Raw genomic sequence first — 18,574 nt, 5'->3', positions numbered from 1 at the left:
ACTCTCTCTTTTCTTACCTGTACAATGTGCCATAGTACTACTTGACAAGACTAATTAAATGTGGTATGTGATGTATTTAGCATAGTGCTTGGCACACTGAAATGTAAGCTATTATTATTCCTTAACACAGTACCTACCAAAGAAAATATTTGCTGAATAAATACACTATCCACAATTTATTAAAAACATGTTTAATAATGCTAAACTCATAAAATCCATATTTCCAGGCAAAGTATATAATTCTATAAGGAAGCTTCAGTTTTATTTACATCCATGGTGCTGATGTTTTCTTATAGTCACTACGTAGCTGGGTTATAAAGCAGAATGTTCAAAGAGAATGACCTGCGCCTCACTTTCAGGAACAATTTGCTTATGAAGTTGAACCTGCTCCAACCCAGGGCTTTGTAGAGGATTTGGGGAAGTGTTACAGATTGAGGCAGTTACATTATACTTTGCTGACTGATAAAAGCTGTAGTATTCAAGTCTATTTTCCCCTGAGTTTTCTGGTGCTGTTAATTTCTGCTTAAACTGAACAACTTTGTAGATGAGAAAAATGATTAAAACACAAGCTAAAATGAAAAAAGCTAGCAAAATGTCAAAAGCCTCATTCAACTTTTCAACTTCTTGTGTACAAATGAGAGATGTTTTTCCCGACATGGAAGCAGCATCAATTGGTAGAGCACTGTTTTTTTCCAAGTTCAAGTTAACAGAAGAAGTAAGTTGTATTTGCACAGGTAACACTGCAGTAGTCTCTAGTGGACCACCAAAGGTATTCTCTGGAAAAGATCTACTGGCAGGTGAAGTACGAATTTGTTCCCAGAAAGTAACTCTCTCAGTCTCAGTATTTTCCAAATGTTTCCCACTTGTGGTTACTTTATGCCAGGCCATCATTAACGCAGTTGTCTTGTGATGAATGTGACGAAAGTGTACAGACCCAGCTCCGGATACCTCTGTTGAAGATGTAATGCAGTTTGTAATGTCAGTCCATTTAACGTAATACAATACTCTGCCACGCATGGATGGGGGATTCTGACAAAAGATGTTTAGAGCAAAGGCTGAAGACTCCAGCCAGTCTCGAAGGCCCAAAAGGTTGCAGTTACATTCCCAAGGATTAGAGTTTGCCTGAAGATGAGTCAATGAAGACAATGGCTTAAGGACCCCTGGATGTAAGTCTGCAAGATTATTAAATGACAGATTAAGGATCTTCAAAGATGCTCCCATGTTTCCAATGTATCATTATCAATGATGATTATTCTATCTATCTTAAGGGAAACTAAATAACAAAGTAAATGTGTCAGAATTTAAATTTTCTAAATCATTACGGCTTAAGATAAAATATTTAAGTTTGTTAATTCCACTAAACCATTCCTAGTAACCTTTCTAATTCTTGAATTTTTCAAGAAGAGAGACTCTAAGTTGATAAGTCCTTTAAATGTAAAGGGCTGTACTGCGTCAATGGGATAATGAGACAAAGAAAATCTTCTAAGATTATTCAGTACTTCAAAAGCATTGTTAGTACTTGTGTTAAGTTATTACTTTCCAGATACAAAAAATCCAGTTTTCCAAGATGCTGAAAGCCTGAGTCTGATATTTTCCAAATATTACTGTTTGATAAGTCAAGTACATGAAGAGCAACCATCCCAACAAAGGCACTGCTCAAGGGCAATGAGGTAATTCCTTTGCAGATTTAAGTACTGAACGGAAACTAAATCACTAAACACTCCTCTGGGCACAGAAGATACTAGATTTGACTATAAATATAAATTATGAAGATTTAAAAGTTCCTTAAATATTCCAGGATCTAAGCATTTATAAAACTATATTCAGATAAAGAAAACATAGATGTCTCAACTGAACAAGGCTTCAGGATACACATATACAATGGCAGAATTATCCAAATACAACGCTACCAGAGAATGAAGTCTTGTTGATTCTTTCAGTTATATGAGATATATTACTTCCAGTCAGATACAGAAAAACTTTACTTTCAGGAAAATTCTTAGGACTACTTGAAAGGCCTAAATTGTGGCAGTTAATCTGTCTCCCAGTGCAAAGCTGGCAAACAGACAGACATGCAAGTTTCTCTTTAAGTGACAGTAATAAGACAAAACAAGTAACAAGTAGAAACTGCCACAGACAAGGCAGAGCAAACTGTAACCACGCACAGCTCTGTTCTTGAATTCTCTGCTCATATCAGAATTGGCTATAAAAAGATAAGGTAAACTTTAAATGACCAAAAAGTTCTTAAAATGAAAGTTATATAACATGCAAATGTTTATGTTCTATTTTTATTAAGATCATCCCATAATACATCATAAATCATACTAAAAAATGACTATTTGGAATATAGTCTCCCATCGCCAACAACTCTGGTTATTAAACCACTGTTTGACAAAAGGATAATTGAGATTTAATAAACTGTAAAAGGAAATGTTTGCTAAGTTAATTTAAAAGATTATAATTTATTATAACAAATTTTCTAGTGATAACAAATATTCTAATGATAAATCTTTGTATATAATACACTCTATCTACTTAAAATATAGTATGAACTACTATTATAATTTATGAAAATATAAATTCATTTCAGAAAACTTAAAGTTCTTTACAAAACTAAATTTTTTAAGTTACAAGTTCATATTTAGATAAATAATCTTACCAAGAACAGGAAGTTCATATTATTAGTATTCAGTTGATTCAAGGAAAGGTTTTCTTTTTAAGTCTGAAGAACGACATTTCTAAACTCCACTTCTTTCTGAGGCACTGTGGACCTCCCTCCCCCCCCTTTTTTTAAGTCACAATTTTCTCAGGAAACACCACTCTTCACATTGGTTCCTCTACAGTCAGTGTGTAAAACAGAGGTTGCCATGGATACAGGAACTGAGAGACAGGAAGTAATTTTATCTGTGTTTCAAATGTATCGTTGAAAGACAATCTCAGGAACTTGCTTTTTCACAATGCAGTTAGATTTTTCCTGATATATACCTCAATGACATACATGATTTTAAAATATAAACATTTATAAAATAATTTCTTAATTTTTAGATATTCAGAAGCTAAATATCAACAAGAATCTAGTTATCAAAAACAGGCTGAGTGGAAAGAGCAAGGTTTGAAATAAGAAGCTTCTAAAGTAATATGATTTTAACTAAATCACATGTTTGTTTTATAATTATGTTACATATATGTGATGCATACCTATCTGAATTGGGTTAAATCTTTTAAAACAAAAATATATTTATCTAATGTGATTTTTTTAAGGTAAAGACTTAAGAGTTGGCTATAAATGGTTTATATTATATTTAGTCATTAATTCTCTAAAAGGTCAATTACTTAGGCTAGTTGTTATTTTTATTAATACCTTGATAACATTTAAAATAGCAGTAGTAATATATAATTTTATACTTTAACTCCCATGTCACTTCAAGACATCTAGCTAATATGAATTACTTCCATATCACATATCTGATATAACACCCCACACAATCAGCACTTTTCCATGACTATAAAAGGTCAGAGCACACATCAGAAAGCAGATCTTTACCAAAATGATTTATGACCCTCACAACTATCGACTGAGGCTGGCCGTTGCTGCTGTTATTTTATGAATAAAGAAACTATAAAACAACAACAAAACACAGAAAATATATCAATTAGGACAAGAGACTAGGTTTCTCAAGATTTTTTTGTTTAATATTTTTTGCTTAGTATTCTCAATAATATACAAAGTGAAAACACCGTTTTAATTGAATCATGGGAGAGTCCAGTGAAATCAGAATAAACAGGAAAGGGGGAGAACTACAAGGCAGTAAGAGCAGAACATTAATTAATTTTTTCCTCTACTCCAGCAGTCTACAAAGAAGACAAAAATACTTATTATTAGATCTTAAAAGTAAAATTTTAGAAAATCACACTAAGGAAAAATAACAATACAATGAATCTCATTTTTCTCACCTTGTAAAAAGTGAGGCAAATGAAATCATAGTGACTACAATGAAAAAACTAACCTAAACAGTATGCTTAACTCTCAGGTTTATGAGGTAAAAATTACAATTTTCAGGGATGAGCACTTGGCACAGTGGTTAAGTTGCCACTAGAGATGCTTGTACTACGTATTGTTCCAGTTCCTCCACTTCTAACCCAGCTTTCAGCTAACACATAGAATGGCAGGCAGCAGATAATGGCTCTAGTACTAGTGGAGAACTAGACTGAGTTCCAGACTCTTAAGAGTCTCCCTAGCCCAGCCATCTGGAGAGTGAACCAGTGGATAGAAGATCTGTCTTTCCCCCTTTCAAGTAAAATTATAATAAATATGTATTTTTTTAATTCCAATATTTAACAAAACAAAATTTAGTCTTTCTGTTAGTTGTCAGCTCTTAGAGGCAAATGATGACTAAAAGAGAACACAGACACCAAAGATGCATATTTAGGTAATTAAAATCTTTTCATGAACTTTAAATCCTGTTACCATGTCTTGCTAAATCCTCATATGACCTCCCACATGTAATCATTCTACCCAATTTGAATTTTGAAATTTTTATTTTGCCCTGAATATGCCAAAATGGTTCTTCATAACCTACTTCTGAATCCTACTAATTTTCATTGCAACTATTCCTGAACACAGCACTCAGCCTCCTAAATGGGCTTCACCCTACCTCTTTGTAGGAAATTGATCCTATGAATATTTTTTCTCATTCTTTTGCTGAATCTCCATTATACTGCTTCTGCCTTAAAATAGTCTCATGTTTCACATATCAATATACATGTATTTGCTTGTTCATTCAGATTCTACCATTATAAGAATAAGAATAAATAAGAAAACAACTATTGTATAACCATCTTCCAAATATACAGCAACTTATCTACTTATCTATATCTATCTATCTATCTATCTATCTATCTATGTCTGTCTGTCTATCTATCTATCTATCTATCTATCTCCTCTTTATAAACCACATATAAAGAATGGCTTATAATAACAGTTCTTGATCTTACGGACCTTTAAAGTTACTTTATCAACTTATAAAATTGAGACAACCAAACCTTGAAATGGAACCTAAAATTGAAATTTAATCTAGTAAATCATTTAAAAAGTATCATTTTGCTCAATATAGGAGGTACTTTTAAGGAGGAGCAGCATCCCAATATAGACTATAAGGGGAAAGTATCTACACAATGGAGAAATCAGATGATGCCTAAACAAGAGTTAACATCATCACTGAGAAGCAGGTAAATGTGATATTCCAAAAAGGACACAACATGACTTACGCAATGTAACAATGAGAGATGCACAACTGGGATCTAATCATAAGGAAACACCATCAAACAAATGAGAGACATTCTATTCTGTTGCAGGTACAAGGGGGTAGAAGGGGATAAATAGACAAAGAGGTAAAAAGAAATGGACAGAGGAAAAAAAGGATTGTATTCCTTAAAATGTTAGCTGTAAGAGACAAAGACTGAGGATATACTACAAAATAAAAGAGACAAGAAAGACATGACATCTAAAATGCAATAACAGATCCTACATTGAAAGGTGAATGGCTATGATAAATGTGACATACAGGCAAACGGTTCAGAAAATACATGTATCTGACAGAGAATACCCTGGCAAAATTTAAAATTCAAATCATAAGAAGTGATTCAGGATAAAAGTTATGGAATTTCCCACTATCCTTGGGAGGTTTATAGTCATGTCTAAATAAGAATTATCATGTGACAGCACTATGACTTTCATATAAAGTTTGTTCATGCACATTATTGTCAGTATATGCCACAATTGCTAAGTTGTCAAGATACTCTATAAAATAGAAACAAATTATTTTGGTGCTACTGTAGCACAGCAAAACAGGAAATTCCAGGGCAGGTAAGGCCGCAACCTGTGGTGCCAGTGCCAGCATCCCACAAGGGCACCAATTTGATTCCTGGTTGCTCCACTTCTGATCCAGCTCCCTGCTAACATGCTTGGGAAAGCAGCTGAAGATGGACCAAGTGCTTGGGCCCCTGCACCCACATGGGAGACCCAGAAGCAGCTCCTGGCTCCTGGCTTCAGATCAGCAGAGCTCCAGCCACTGCAGCCATTTGGGGAGTGAACCAGCAGACAGAAGATCTCTCCCTGTCCCTCCCACTCTCCTTGTCTCTGCAACTCTGCATTTCAAATAAATAAATAAATATATATATATATATATATATATACACACACATATATATATTTTTAAAAGTAGGAAATTCTCTATTTACTAAACTATCAGCAAGGAAATCTCCTAAGAAAATTTTAGCAACAAATCTACCAATGAAAACCAAAAATAAGCTTGTATGGGTAAGAAACAGAACTGCTTAACTATGACTATGATTTTAGAGCTTTAAAACTAACGTGATGCTTCTAACAATGCATTGACACTTGGACACTTTCAAGGGAACATAATTTATCAGCCCTGGAGCAAGACTTTACAAGAACAGTTTTAACTTCTTAGTATCAGTTCCTGTTACACAGTCATTTTGAAAAGCATGCTGCTCTTTCTACAGACAATTTTACGTCCATCCTCATAACTGCTACATGATGATACAATTCTCTTTTGTCTATCAGCATCGTTTTATGTTGTAAAGCACAGCAAGTGAAACTTGCCATGAAACAGGAGGGCTGTTTCTTCGGAAAAAGCCAGTAGAGATACATTAGAAATCAGAGTAGCCTCTTTCCGCTGGTTCCACGTGACTGACAACTTTGGAACAGTAATCTCTCCTATGTTCCCACATGCTATATATTCTGGTTTTGCTGAGAGAGTTTAGTAATTTCACATGGGAACTATATCAGAATTTCCCTCTCCTGCACATCTCTCCTGTTTTGATGGTTCTTATTTCAAGCTTATATTGCCTATTTCTAGTTTATCACAATTCCTATAGTTTTTTTTTTTTGGACAGGCAGAGTTAGACAGCGAGAGAGAGACAGAGAGAGACAGAGAGAGACAGAGAGAAAGGTCTTCCTTCCGTTGGTTCACTCCCCAAATGGTTGCTACGGCTGGCAGGCAGCGCCGATCCGAAGCTAGGAACCAAGTGCTTCCTCCTGGTCTCCCATGAGGGTGCAGGGCCCAAGCACTTGGGCCATCCTCCACTGTCTTCCCAGGCCACAGGAGAGAGCTGGACTGGAAGAGAAACAACCGGGACAGAATCCGGCACCCCAACCGGGACTAGAACCCAGAGTGCTGGCACCACAGGTGGAGGATTAGCCTAGTGAGCCATGGCGCTGGCCTAATTCCTACAGTTTTAAACACAAACACATAAAGGAAACAGAAGAAAGAGAGAATCATTCTAAAAGACAATTTACTAACTGCCATGACAGTTTCTTCCAGTAACTAGAGAAAACCTTTGTGAAATGATTTTCTTACCTCAGAAGACATTACAGATAAAGTTACATGAATGCAGACTGTATCCAATAAAGGAAGTAGCATATGGAGTTAAAAGTATAGATTTAGGAATCATTGCCAGCACTCTGAGGATATTACTTACCTAATGAACAGATATTGTTAGAAAGAAGTCCTACAATGAAACGGAATGCCCCAAGAAGCAGGGCCTTCCTATTAGCAATGCCTTTTAGTAGAAGTGAACACCCATCACAGATGATGTAGGAGGAAAGTTCATCACCACAGAAAAACTAATCTAAATCATTTGTAAGGCAACATCCAATAAGCCACTAGCACTAAAGACCATCCAATGTGACTACCAAAGGGTGTTCCAAAACTACTACAGAAACAGCCAGAGCGCCACACAAAACTACCAATATCAACCATGGTAATCAAATTTACCACTTGTGTGAAAAATAATTTGAGAACCATGCCTATTTTTGAAACTGAAAATGAGTAACAGGTTCTTAGCACCCAAACTGCTAACTTTTTCATGGCTGGCACTTCCAGCAACTATACTGCTTAGATCTGTCTGGGATCCTGTCACTTAAGCTCCATTGTGTTGTCAGTCAAGAGAAGCATCCAATAGCCAATGTCCATCTACCTGTGTCTGGTTACAGATCACACAGTTTCTACCATAAGTACAATACAACCACCAAATGGTTCAGAAAAATTCCACATATAAAATCACACCAACTCCCAACTTGAAAAGGAACAGGCAGAAAGGGTTAGTAGAGCAGAGATGTCAGGAAAATAAATCAATCAGGTCGAAGCCTTTTGCTGGTGCTGAATCAGATCTAGGCTAATGACTGAGACCTTCTCTACCACAGAGAGTATTCTCAACATTTCCCAAGTATTACCTCTTCTTAATTCACATAGCAACCCTGGAATATCCTATTTAACAAACAACAAAAATGAAACACAAGGAAACTAAGAGTATTTTGTTCTTATATAATTTATGATACAAAGTATTCTTTTCTTGAGTTTCTCCCTGAAGTTTTTGTTAACAAATGGAACCCGATAAAATTAAACTTGAAAGTGAAATCATGGGCCTTTAATAAGCTATTCCAAAATCTTTTTTAAAATCAACTTCCCAATGACAAAATTCTATACGTAGTGGGAAATAGTTTTTGTTAAAAGTCAACTTGTTTTTAAAGGTATTTTAGGGGCTTATCATCTGGGGACAACTGGTTAAGCCAATGCTTGCAATGCTGGCATCCCATATCAAAGGGCTGATTTAGAGCGCCTCAATAGGCTAATCCTCTGCCTTGCGGCACCAGCACACCAGGTTCTAGTCCCGGTTGGGGAACCAGATTCTGTCCCAGTCACTCCTCTTCCTGTCCAGCTCTCTGCTGTGGCCCAGGAGTGCACTGGAGGATGGCCCAAGTCCTTGGGTCCTACACCTGCATGGGAGACCAGGAGAAGCACCTGGCTCCTGGCTTTGGATCAGCGCGGTGCACCGGCCGTGGCAGCCATTGGAGGGTAAACCAATGGAAAAAGGAAAACCTGTCTCTCTGTCTCTCTCTCACTGTCCATTCTGCCTGTCCAAAAAAAAAGGGGGGGGGGCTGATTTGAGTTCTAGCTGCTCTGCTTCCAATGTACAACCATGTGGGAGACCTGAATGGAATTCCTGGCTCCTGATTTTAGACTACCCCAGACCTAGCCGTTGTAGTCATTTGGAGAACGAATTAGCAGATAGAAGATCTGTAACTCTCCTTTCTCTGCCTTTCAAATAAATAAAATAAATCTTTAAAAATACAAATTCAGGGAAAGTGCAATTTTAAAATGTTTGTTTTTTAAAGTATCTTTTTTTTTTTTTTTTTTGACAGGCAGAGTGGATAGTGAGAGAGAGAGACAGAGAGAAAGGTCTTCCTTTTTGCCATTGGTTCACCCTCCAATGGCCGCCGCGGCCGGAACAACGTGCTGATCTGAAGCCAGGAGCCAGGTGCCTCTCCTGGTCTCCCATGGGGTGCAGGGCCCAAGCACTTGGGCCATCCTCCACTGCCTTCCCGGGCCATAGCAGAGAGCTGGCCTGGAAGAGGGGCAACCGGGATAGAATCCGGTGCCCCAACGGGACCAGAACCCAGCGTGCCGGCGCGGGAAGGCGGAGGATTAGCCTGCCAAGCCACGGTGTTGGCCTAAAGTATCTTAAAGATAGCTTCTAGCTATTTCACAAGAGAAGAAACAGGCTCAGAGCAATTAAGAAAATTAAGAGTTAGAATGGCAGATGTCCTAAATAGCACTCTGGCCTCAGAATCAGCCCTTAAGGCATTTGGATCTGGCTCAAGAGCCCAGGAGAGTATTTTAGGCATGGAAAGACAAGACACTGTGGCAAAAAAAAAAAAAAAAAAAAAAAAAACAACTAAACGAAAAATCTCTGTGAGTGAGATCCCAGTGGAAAGAATGGGGCCATCAAAGAAGGAGGTACCTTTCTCTGAAGGGAGGAGAGAACTTCCACTTTGACTATGACCCTGTTGGAATAAGATCGAAGTCGGCGAACTCAAAAGGCTTCCATAGCCTTGGCAACTCATGACTAGAGCCTAGGGAGATTACTGATGCCATAAACAAGAGTGTCAAATTGTTAACTCAACAACAGGAGTCACTGTGTACTTACTTCTCATGTAGGATCTCTGTCCTTAATATGTTGTCCAATGTGAAGTAATGCTATAACTAGTACTCAAACAGTATGTTTCACTTTGTGTTTCTGTATGGGTGCAAACTGTGAAATCTTTATATAATATATACTAAATCGATCTTCTGTATATAAAGATAATTGAAAATGAATCTTGATGTGAATGGAATGGGAGAGGGAATGGGAGATGGGAGGGGTGCGAGTGGGAGGGAAATTATGGGGGGAAAGCCATTGTAATCCATAAACTCTACTTTGGAAATTTATATTTACTAAATAAAAAAAATAAAAATAAAAAATAAAAAAATGCTTGTTTTTTAAAGTATCTTAAAGATAGCTTCTACCTATTTCACAAGAAAAGAAACAGGCTCAGAGCAATTAAGAAAATTAAGAGTTATTTTTAAGGTGTGATACCGTAATCTGGCATAACATTTTTGAAACTGTATATATAAAGAGTCTCAAAAATCTCATGGAAAGTCAAAATTATGAACATACCAGGAACAATCTTAAAATTTTAACACAAAAATAAATTTATTTTTCAATTCCATTTTCCATCAACTTTTTGAAATACCTGTATATTAAAAGTATCTGGCCACTCCACTTCCTATCCAGCTCCCCACTAATGTGCTTGGGAAAACAGAAGATGACCCAAGTGCTTGGGCCCTGTACCCACATGGGAGACCTGGAAGAAGCTCCAGTCTCCTGGCTTCGGCCTGGCCCAACCCCAGCCATTGTGGCCATTTGGGGCATGAACCAGTAGAATTCTGCTGTTCTCAACAACACAGATGGAACCAGGGGACTTTATGTTGAATGAAATAAGGCAGACACAGAAAGACAAATACTATACATTTCTGCCCACACATGGAAGCTAAAAAGTTGTGATGTAATGGGTTAAGATGCTGCCTGCCAATGCCAGCATCCCAAATGGACACTGGTTCGAGTCCCAGCTGCTCCACTTCCAAACCAGTTCTCTGCTACAGCCCGGGAAAGCAGTGGAAGATGGCCCACGTCCCCATGTGGGAAACCTGGAAGAAGCTCCTGGCTTCAGATCAGCCCAGCACTGAGACTTGAAGCCATTTGGGGAGTGAACCAGCAGATGGAGGACCTCTCTGTCTCTACCTCTCTGTGTCACATTAGAATCTTGAAGCTGATAGAGAAAAGGAAAAGAGGAGGACTTCAGTTCTGCTGTTTGTTTCAAGAGTAAACTGGATTTGTTTTGGAAATGAAAATCAAAATGAACTGATTACATTCAAATCCTCAGGAAGGAGGATAGAGACACTTCCAAGTATTTCAAAAGTGTGCTCCCCTTTCCTGGATATTTGGTTTTCAAAGAACTACTTGAAGCATCAAAAAGTTTTATAAATAATTATAATCCTTTAATGAAAAATCACCAAGCCCAGGAATTAACAACTTACTTCCTTTTCAATAAAACTGCTGTGTATACAGATAAACGTAGTGAACATGCAATGGTGTTACTAAGCGGTCATCTTCCTAAACCACCTATACCTTGTCCACATCTTTTGGTTTCTGTTAAATTATAGATAACAAAATTCAGTTTATGGCCGGCGCCGTGGCTTAACAGGCTAATCCTCTGCCTTGCGGCACCAGCACACCAGGTTCTAGTCCCGGTTGGGGCGCCAGATTCTATCCCGGTTGCCCCTCTTCCAGGCCAGCTCTCTGCTATGGCCCGGGAAGGCAGGAGGATGGCCCAAGTGCTTGGACCCTGCACCCGCATGGGAGACCAGGAGAAGCACCTGGGTCCTGGCTTTGGATCAGCACGATGCGCCAGCTGCAGTGGCCATTGGAGGGTGAACCAATGGCAAAAAGGAAGACCTTTCTCTCTGTCTCTCTCTCTCACTATCCACTCTGCCTGTCAAAAAAAAAAAAAAAAATCCGTTTATGACTATTAATCAGTTCAGAAGTAGGTATCTTGGGGCCGGCACTGTGGTGTGGCTATCTTCCATGCTGGCATCCCATGTGGGCACGTGTTAGATTCCTGGTATTCCAATTCTGATCCAGCTCCCTGCAAATGTGCCTGGGAAGGTGGCTGAGGATGGCCCAAGTTCTTGGGCCCCAGCACCCATATAGGAGACCCGGAGGAGGGTCCAGGCTCCTGGCTTTTTCTGACCCAACTCCGGCCATTGTAGTCATTTGGGGAGTGAACCAGTGGACAGAAGATCTCTCTCTGTCTTTTCCTCTCACTCTGTAACTCTGCCTTTCAAATAATGTAATCTTTAAAAATATAAAAAAGTAGGTTTCTTAATCAAATTATGCCTAGGAAGAAAACCAGTGCATAAATTCACAAGAACCAAAATATACGTACACATAGGCTAGCCCCAAAATAAAGCATTTAAAAGTTTTTGCAGAGGTTTTTTTTTTTTTTTCAGTTGAATTGAAATTATGAAAACCAGCAGTTACAATAAATTGCATTAGATTACATGCAAAGAAGGAAATCATATGTGATCCAAAGAATACACTTTTGAACTTCTAAGGGCACCTATTCCCTTTGTAAACCACACATTCAAAGGGTGACTAGGAAACAGAACCTCAACTTCTGAAGTCCTGAAACTTCAAAGTAATTTTATTCATTCATGTTTCTCTAAACAATTTTTCTCTAGTCACTACCCCTTCCTAGAAATTAATGTTTAAGAAGGTAATACAAATTAGGCTGAAAACCAGTTCAAGCTGTATCCTGAGGGAAAAAATGACTACAGAAAGAACATCACTGCAAAACAAAAATCTTAGATTATGGGTTCCTGAGCACAACAGTGCATTTGTTTTGCTCCCTTCCCAAATCCCGCTGTCTAGCATGCTACAAACATTCACTAAGCATTTGATGAAAAGAGGAAAGTATTCACAAGGGTGCCTTCTGCTACTTGGGTTCTATACTGAGTACATTCTAGGGTATATCATACTAGCTCAGCCAACGCTGATCCTTTTGTTTCTCAACTACAAAGAAGTAGAACAGGCATAGGCATTGTGGCTAAGTGAGGTAAGCCACTGCTTCTGACACTGGCAGTCCATACTTGACTGCTGGTTCAGTCTGGGCTGTTCTACTTCCAATCCAGTTACCTACCAATGTATCTGGGAGGCAGCAGATGATGGCTCAATACTTGGGCCCCTGCCACCAAGGTGGAAGACCAGGTGGAACTCCCGGCTCCTTCCTTTAGCCTCGTCCAACCCTGGCTGTGGTACACAACTGGGGAGTGAACCAGCGGATAGAAGTTTGACTCTCTCTCTCTCTCTCTGCCATTCAAACAGACAAAAAAATAAGCATTTTAAAAAATAATAAACCTAGATAGCAATTTAACAAAATGACAGAGGAAAAAATTGTTTTCCCACAGTCCTCTCAGACTGACTTCTCTTGTCCGGATGGTATACAGAAACAGACACTAACTCAGAGTATAGCTTTTTAGTGGCAACACAGACAACGCAACCTCAGCTGGTAACTTAACTTCCAATACCAGCTTAATCTACTAAGAGAAACAAGCCTATTTATAAAATCAGATCTTTGCAGTGTTTAGAAATTTGCTGTTTGAAACTATCCATCGTTTCAAATCTACTTCATGAGAAAAGGTAATTCATAATTTAGACTCTGATTAAACTCTTTAGAAACAATCCTATCACTTCTCAGCTTTTTGGCTAAGAACAAGTATACAAACAATCAGTCTCAAACTGAGTCATCTATTTTTTAGACAGATAATAAATGTGAACACATGTGTTCATTACAGAGCTTTCATTCCAAAATTAATTATCATTATAATGGAAACAGTAAATGACTCAAAGATTTTCAGCATTTACTGAATGTTTATTTGTATATTCTTGGGTTATTATTTTATTTAATGATAGTACTATAGAATGCTATAAATTGTTTACTATTCATTTTTAATCAATATATTCAGAAACTAAGTGACTTTCCAAGTGTTTTCAAGAAAAAGCCAATTCCAAATCCCATATTTCTAAATTTATAAAAATATATTTAATGCTGAAATCACTAACAAATTTAAATGATATATCATTTAGAAAGTAAATTCACATAATTTTATTCTCTAAAATTTTTGGAAAGATTATTAACAGTTAGGTGTCCAAAATTTACATACAAAATAAATTTAGCAAATTAAAAACTCTTCACGTTAGGCCAATCTAAGAACTCCATTTGCAACACTATCACAAGAATCAGACTGTACACAAAAACTCCCCTCTTCAGCATAGTTACATTATTATATGTAAGCATGTTTTTTATAGTGTGCTAGTGCGGCACAACTGAAAAATTATCTATCTACCCCAAAAGGTACCTTAAAGAGTAACCAAAAAGTATGCTATACTTCCAACCAGGACTGGCTTAATTTTTTAGTTACACACATCATTTTTTTCCAATTAGTAAAAGTACTTTATTTCCCCCTTGTATTTATTTTTTTTTCTTTCTTTTTTTGACAGGCAGAGTGGACAGTGAGAGAGAGAAACAGAGAGAAAGGTCTTCCTTTTGCTGTTGGTTCACCCTCCAATGGCCGCTACAGCCGGCGCATCGCGCTGATCCAAAGCCAGGAGCCAGGTGCTTCTCCTGGTCTCCCATGCGGGTGCAGGGCCCAAGCACTTGGGCCATCCTCCACTGCACTCCCGGGCCACAGCAGAGAGCTGGACAGGAAGAGGAGTGACTGGGACAGAATCCGGCGCCCCAACCGGGACTAGAACCCAGTGTGCCGGCGCCGCAAGGCAGAGGATTAGCCTGTAGAGCCGCAGCGCCGGCCTGTATTTGCTTTATATCTTGCTTTACAAAGTTATGAAGTTCACAGATTTATACCAAAATGTAAGAAGACTAGGCTATTTGTTTATAAACATTTTTAAAGTGATCTCATTTTGTTCTTCTCATCCATATTCAATATATAAAAATGAGAAACCAAGGGTGCTGGAGCAGCTCTAGGGCATAAGATCTTCAACAGCCTTTCCTCCGACCTCCTCCTTCCCCTATTCATATGGGCTACGATCCTGAATTCAGAGAAAATCTGAGGAACTTTAGTCACCACATGACCCAGCAGGGCCACATACTGGGTGCTTGAGGTGAGAGGCTAGTTATACACATTCTTTCAAGTACAGAAACCAAAAATGTATTTGGAAAGAAGAAAAAATAGCTAGCCATTACAGTGTGGTTATGCATTAAAGTAATTCAAATGTTCACAAACTTACTATGTGATAGGGACTCTGTGCCAAGAAAACAAAGATAGTTAATAATCATGTCTTTTTATTTTCTGAATTCTGAGGCTTTGACATTGTGACCTTATTGGCCCTGGAGAGACTACAGCTTCCCAGGCTAGCCAATTCCTAGAGACAGCTTCTGTAAGGACACTTTTCACATGCAAATCAATCCATTTAAAACCCCTCCCTCAACCACTACCATTATCTTACACTCTGGGCCACTAGGCTGCCAACTCTCAGCTCTAATTGCCCTAGAGTCAGGTACCAGACAACTTCTGACACCCACAGTACTCTAGAGACCTCTGATATTATTCAAACTAGCCAATACCAAGCCTGTCTTCTCGGGAATCACCCAGTCCTTTCCAATGAAACCACAATAAACACTCTGCTCATGGGGCTAGCATAGTGGCACAGTGGGTTAAGCTGCCACCCTACATGGGCACCGGTTGGAGTCCCGGTTGCTCCATTTCCAATCCAGCTCCCTGGAATGCACCTGAGAAAGCAGCGAAAGATGGCCCAAGTGCTTGGACTCCTACACCCACATGGGAGACCAGGATGAAGTTCCCAGCTCCTGGCTTTGGCCTCGACCAGCCCTGGCCATCGTGGTCATTTGGGGAGTGAACCACTGGATGGAAGATTCTCTCTCTGCCTCTCTCTCTCTCTCTCTGTAACTCTGCCTTTCAAATAAATAAAGCAAATCTTAAAAAAAAAAAAAAAAAAAAAAAAAAAAAAAACCTGCTCAATCACTTTCCTCCACCTTACTCCTTCAACCTCCTGACTGACCCTGTTGCTCTCCCATGTGGCAGTGAGGAGTGGGCTAGTGTGGAGTGTCCCCTCCTCTTGGGACTGTAAGGAACAAATTACTGTTCTGTCGACCGCCCCATACCTGAATAATAAAATCTACATTTAGAAACACTCAGGAGTTACCTATTGAGACATTAATGGTAATATCTACTTAACAAAAAAATGAATAAGTGAAGAATGAAAATTGGCAGCAAACAAGCAAACACTACATCAAAAATTAAAGAACTGAATCTTAGCATTAAAAAAAGTTTAATAACTTTTTTAGATTCACAATAAAATCAAATAACAGGTACAGAAGCTTTCCAAACATCCACTGCCTCTACATAGGCACAGTTTCACGGTACTGATGAACCTACACTGACACATCACCCAGTGTCCACAGTTTCCATCAGGGTTCACTCAAGGTGTTGTACTGTCTTTAGGTTTGGACAAATGTAAAATAACATGTACCCACTGCTGGGGCTCAGAAAACAAGATGGTGTTTTTGGCATGCTGAGCAATTTTATCCAAAGGAAATGAAAAGATCTTAAAAGCAGTAGCACAATTGAGGTCCCCTTGTCCTTCCCTTGTCTCCCCTATCTGCCCTCTCCCAGCACAGGAAGAGGCTTCTGCAAAGTTTCTGTATCTGCCTGAAGTCCTGGCTGTCAAACAACTATGTCTATTGCCTCATCTGTGCTTCCATGAACTAAACTCCTATCACAAGAGAGCAAAGTCTGTCAACACACCTGAACAGACACCACTGTTGACTATTCAGATCCCAAAGAGAATCAGTAACAAATCATTGTCCATTCTGCAGGCCAAATACTTGGTCTTAGCTCACTGCATTCTTTCAGCCCACTGAGTTTTCTTAATAATCTTTCATTACTCCCCTAAAACCGGTCTGTATTTCTCAGCCTCCTCTTCCCCCACAGACAAAGGAGTAAGCTCTGTATATGGCTGTGCTAATCAGTAATCACACTGTGTGATTTTTGCCCATGCTGCCCTTTCTTACATGGTAATAAATTGGAATGTCTTTTCTGCAACTAATCTGCCTTTGGTGGTCTATTCCTGTGAACGTGGAGAGGGCAGAGAGGAAGCTTCCCTTTACCCCTACACCAGCAGCAAGGTGACGCACAGTGGTTTCACTGCCTTCAGAATGTTCTTGAATGCTGACATGTTTAATATGTAATCGTGGTTGACCCCTTGAGATTGCCTGCCTAGCCCATGCAGTTAGCCTGACTGCTGGCAGGTGGCGGGAGCCCCAAGCACGTTTCCCCCCAACACCGCCCTTCGGTCAATTGGGTAAACTGCTCCATGGTGTGGCCCAGGCCCACCTGGAAAGCTACTAGCCTACGTGACCTTCAAGCTGATTGGGGAATATCGGCTCGATTCTATAGAATTAGTGTTGCCCTGAATTAGCTATGCCCCTTCTGCCTGCCCTTTGCCCCCTCTGCCTTACCTTTTAAAAGGTGTGCTGGGGCCAGCGCCGTGGCGCAGTAGGTTAATCCTCTGCCTACTGCACCGGCATCCCATATGGGCACCAGTTCTAGTACCAGCTGTTCCTCTTCCAATCCAGCTCTCTGCTGTGGCCTGGGAAAGCAGCAGAAAATGGCCCAAGTGCTTGGGCCCCTGCACCCGCATGGAAGACCAAGAAGAAGCTCCTGGCTTTGGATCAGCGCAGCTCTCCGGCCATTGTGGCCATTTGGGGAGTAAACCAACAGAAAGGAAGACCTGTCTCTTCCTCTGTCTGTAACTCTACCTCTCAAATAAATAAATAAAATCTTTCAAAAAAAAAAAAAAGTGTGCTTATGGGGCCAGCACTGTGGCTTAGCAGGTAAAGCCGTCACCTGCAGTGCCAACACCCCATGTGGGCTCCGGTTCAAGTCCTAGCTGCATCACTTCCGATCCAGCTCTCTGCTGTGGCCAGGGAAAGCAGTGGAGGATGGCCCTTGCACCAGCATGGGGGACCTGGAGGAGGCTCCTGGCTTCAGATAGGCACAGCTCTGGCTGTTGTGGCCAATTGGGGAGTGAGCCAGTAGATGAAAGACCTCTCCTTCTCTCTCTGTGTAACTCTGACTTTTCAATAAATAAATAAATCTTAAAAAAAGAAAAAAATGTTGTACTTGCTCATGAATAAAGCAGACATGTTTACCGAAACTTTTCTCAGAACCTTTGCTCCACCCATGCCAACAACACACAGACCCCGCGCCCCACCCATGCCGACAACACAAATACCCTGCGAGTTGGGTCTGCATGTAACAAGTGGGGCAGCAGCAAAACAGATTGTTAAATTTCCCCCATGACAAGAAGTAATTTACCTGTTAACAGCTTGGTTACAGGGAAAATAGCAATTGCATAATTCCTGTCTAAGCACAAAACAGGCCTCTCTCCTGGCCCTGGCTTCCGAAAGTCTGTGATAGACTCTCCATCTAGCTCTGCAGCCTTGCTGTTCCCACTTGCCCCTGCTCCAGGCTGCTACACAGGACCTCTCTCTGTTTCCTGCGGGTGCCCTGATCCCTCCAGCTGCAGGATCTTGGGTGTTCTTGGAAAGCACAGTTTCATTCCACTCTTT

At 39.7% G+C, this 18,574-nt stretch overlaps 2 protein-coding genes across 3 annotated transcripts in view; both read right to left on the bottom strand.

The window, feature by feature from the left end:
- Positions 1–18,574, bottom strand: part of IPO11 (importin 11) — a 220,202-nt gene that overhangs the window by 50,553 nt on the left and 151,075 nt on the right. The gene's annotated exons all lie outside the window — the stretch shown is intronic.
- LRRC70 (leucine rich repeat containing 70) lies at positions 236–2,770 on the bottom strand. 2 transcript variants are annotated; one of them, XM_062212062.1, is made up of 2 exons: positions 2,660–2,770; positions 236–1,172 (listed from the first exon to the last, which is right to left on the bottom strand). In XM_062212062.1, exon 2 carries the CDS (start codon positions 1,015–1,017, stop codon positions 313–315), a length of 705 nt encoding a protein of 234 aa, XP_062068046.1. In that variant the 5' UTR covers positions 1,018–1,172; positions 2,660–2,770; the 3' UTR covers positions 236–312. The 2 variants fall into 2 exon arrangements, with proteins under 2 accessions (XP_062068046.1, XP_062068047.1); XM_062212063.1 differs by having other exon boundaries at positions 236–950.

This window comes from Lepus europaeus, chromosome 15, assembly GCF_033115175.1.
Source record: "Lepus europaeus isolate LE1 chromosome 15, mLepTim1.pri, whole genome shotgun sequence".
NCBI classification, from domain to species: Eukaryota; Metazoa; Chordata; class Mammalia; order Lagomorpha; family Leporidae; genus Lepus; species Lepus europaeus.
This window is presented reverse-complemented; position numbering and strand designations above follow the sequence as displayed.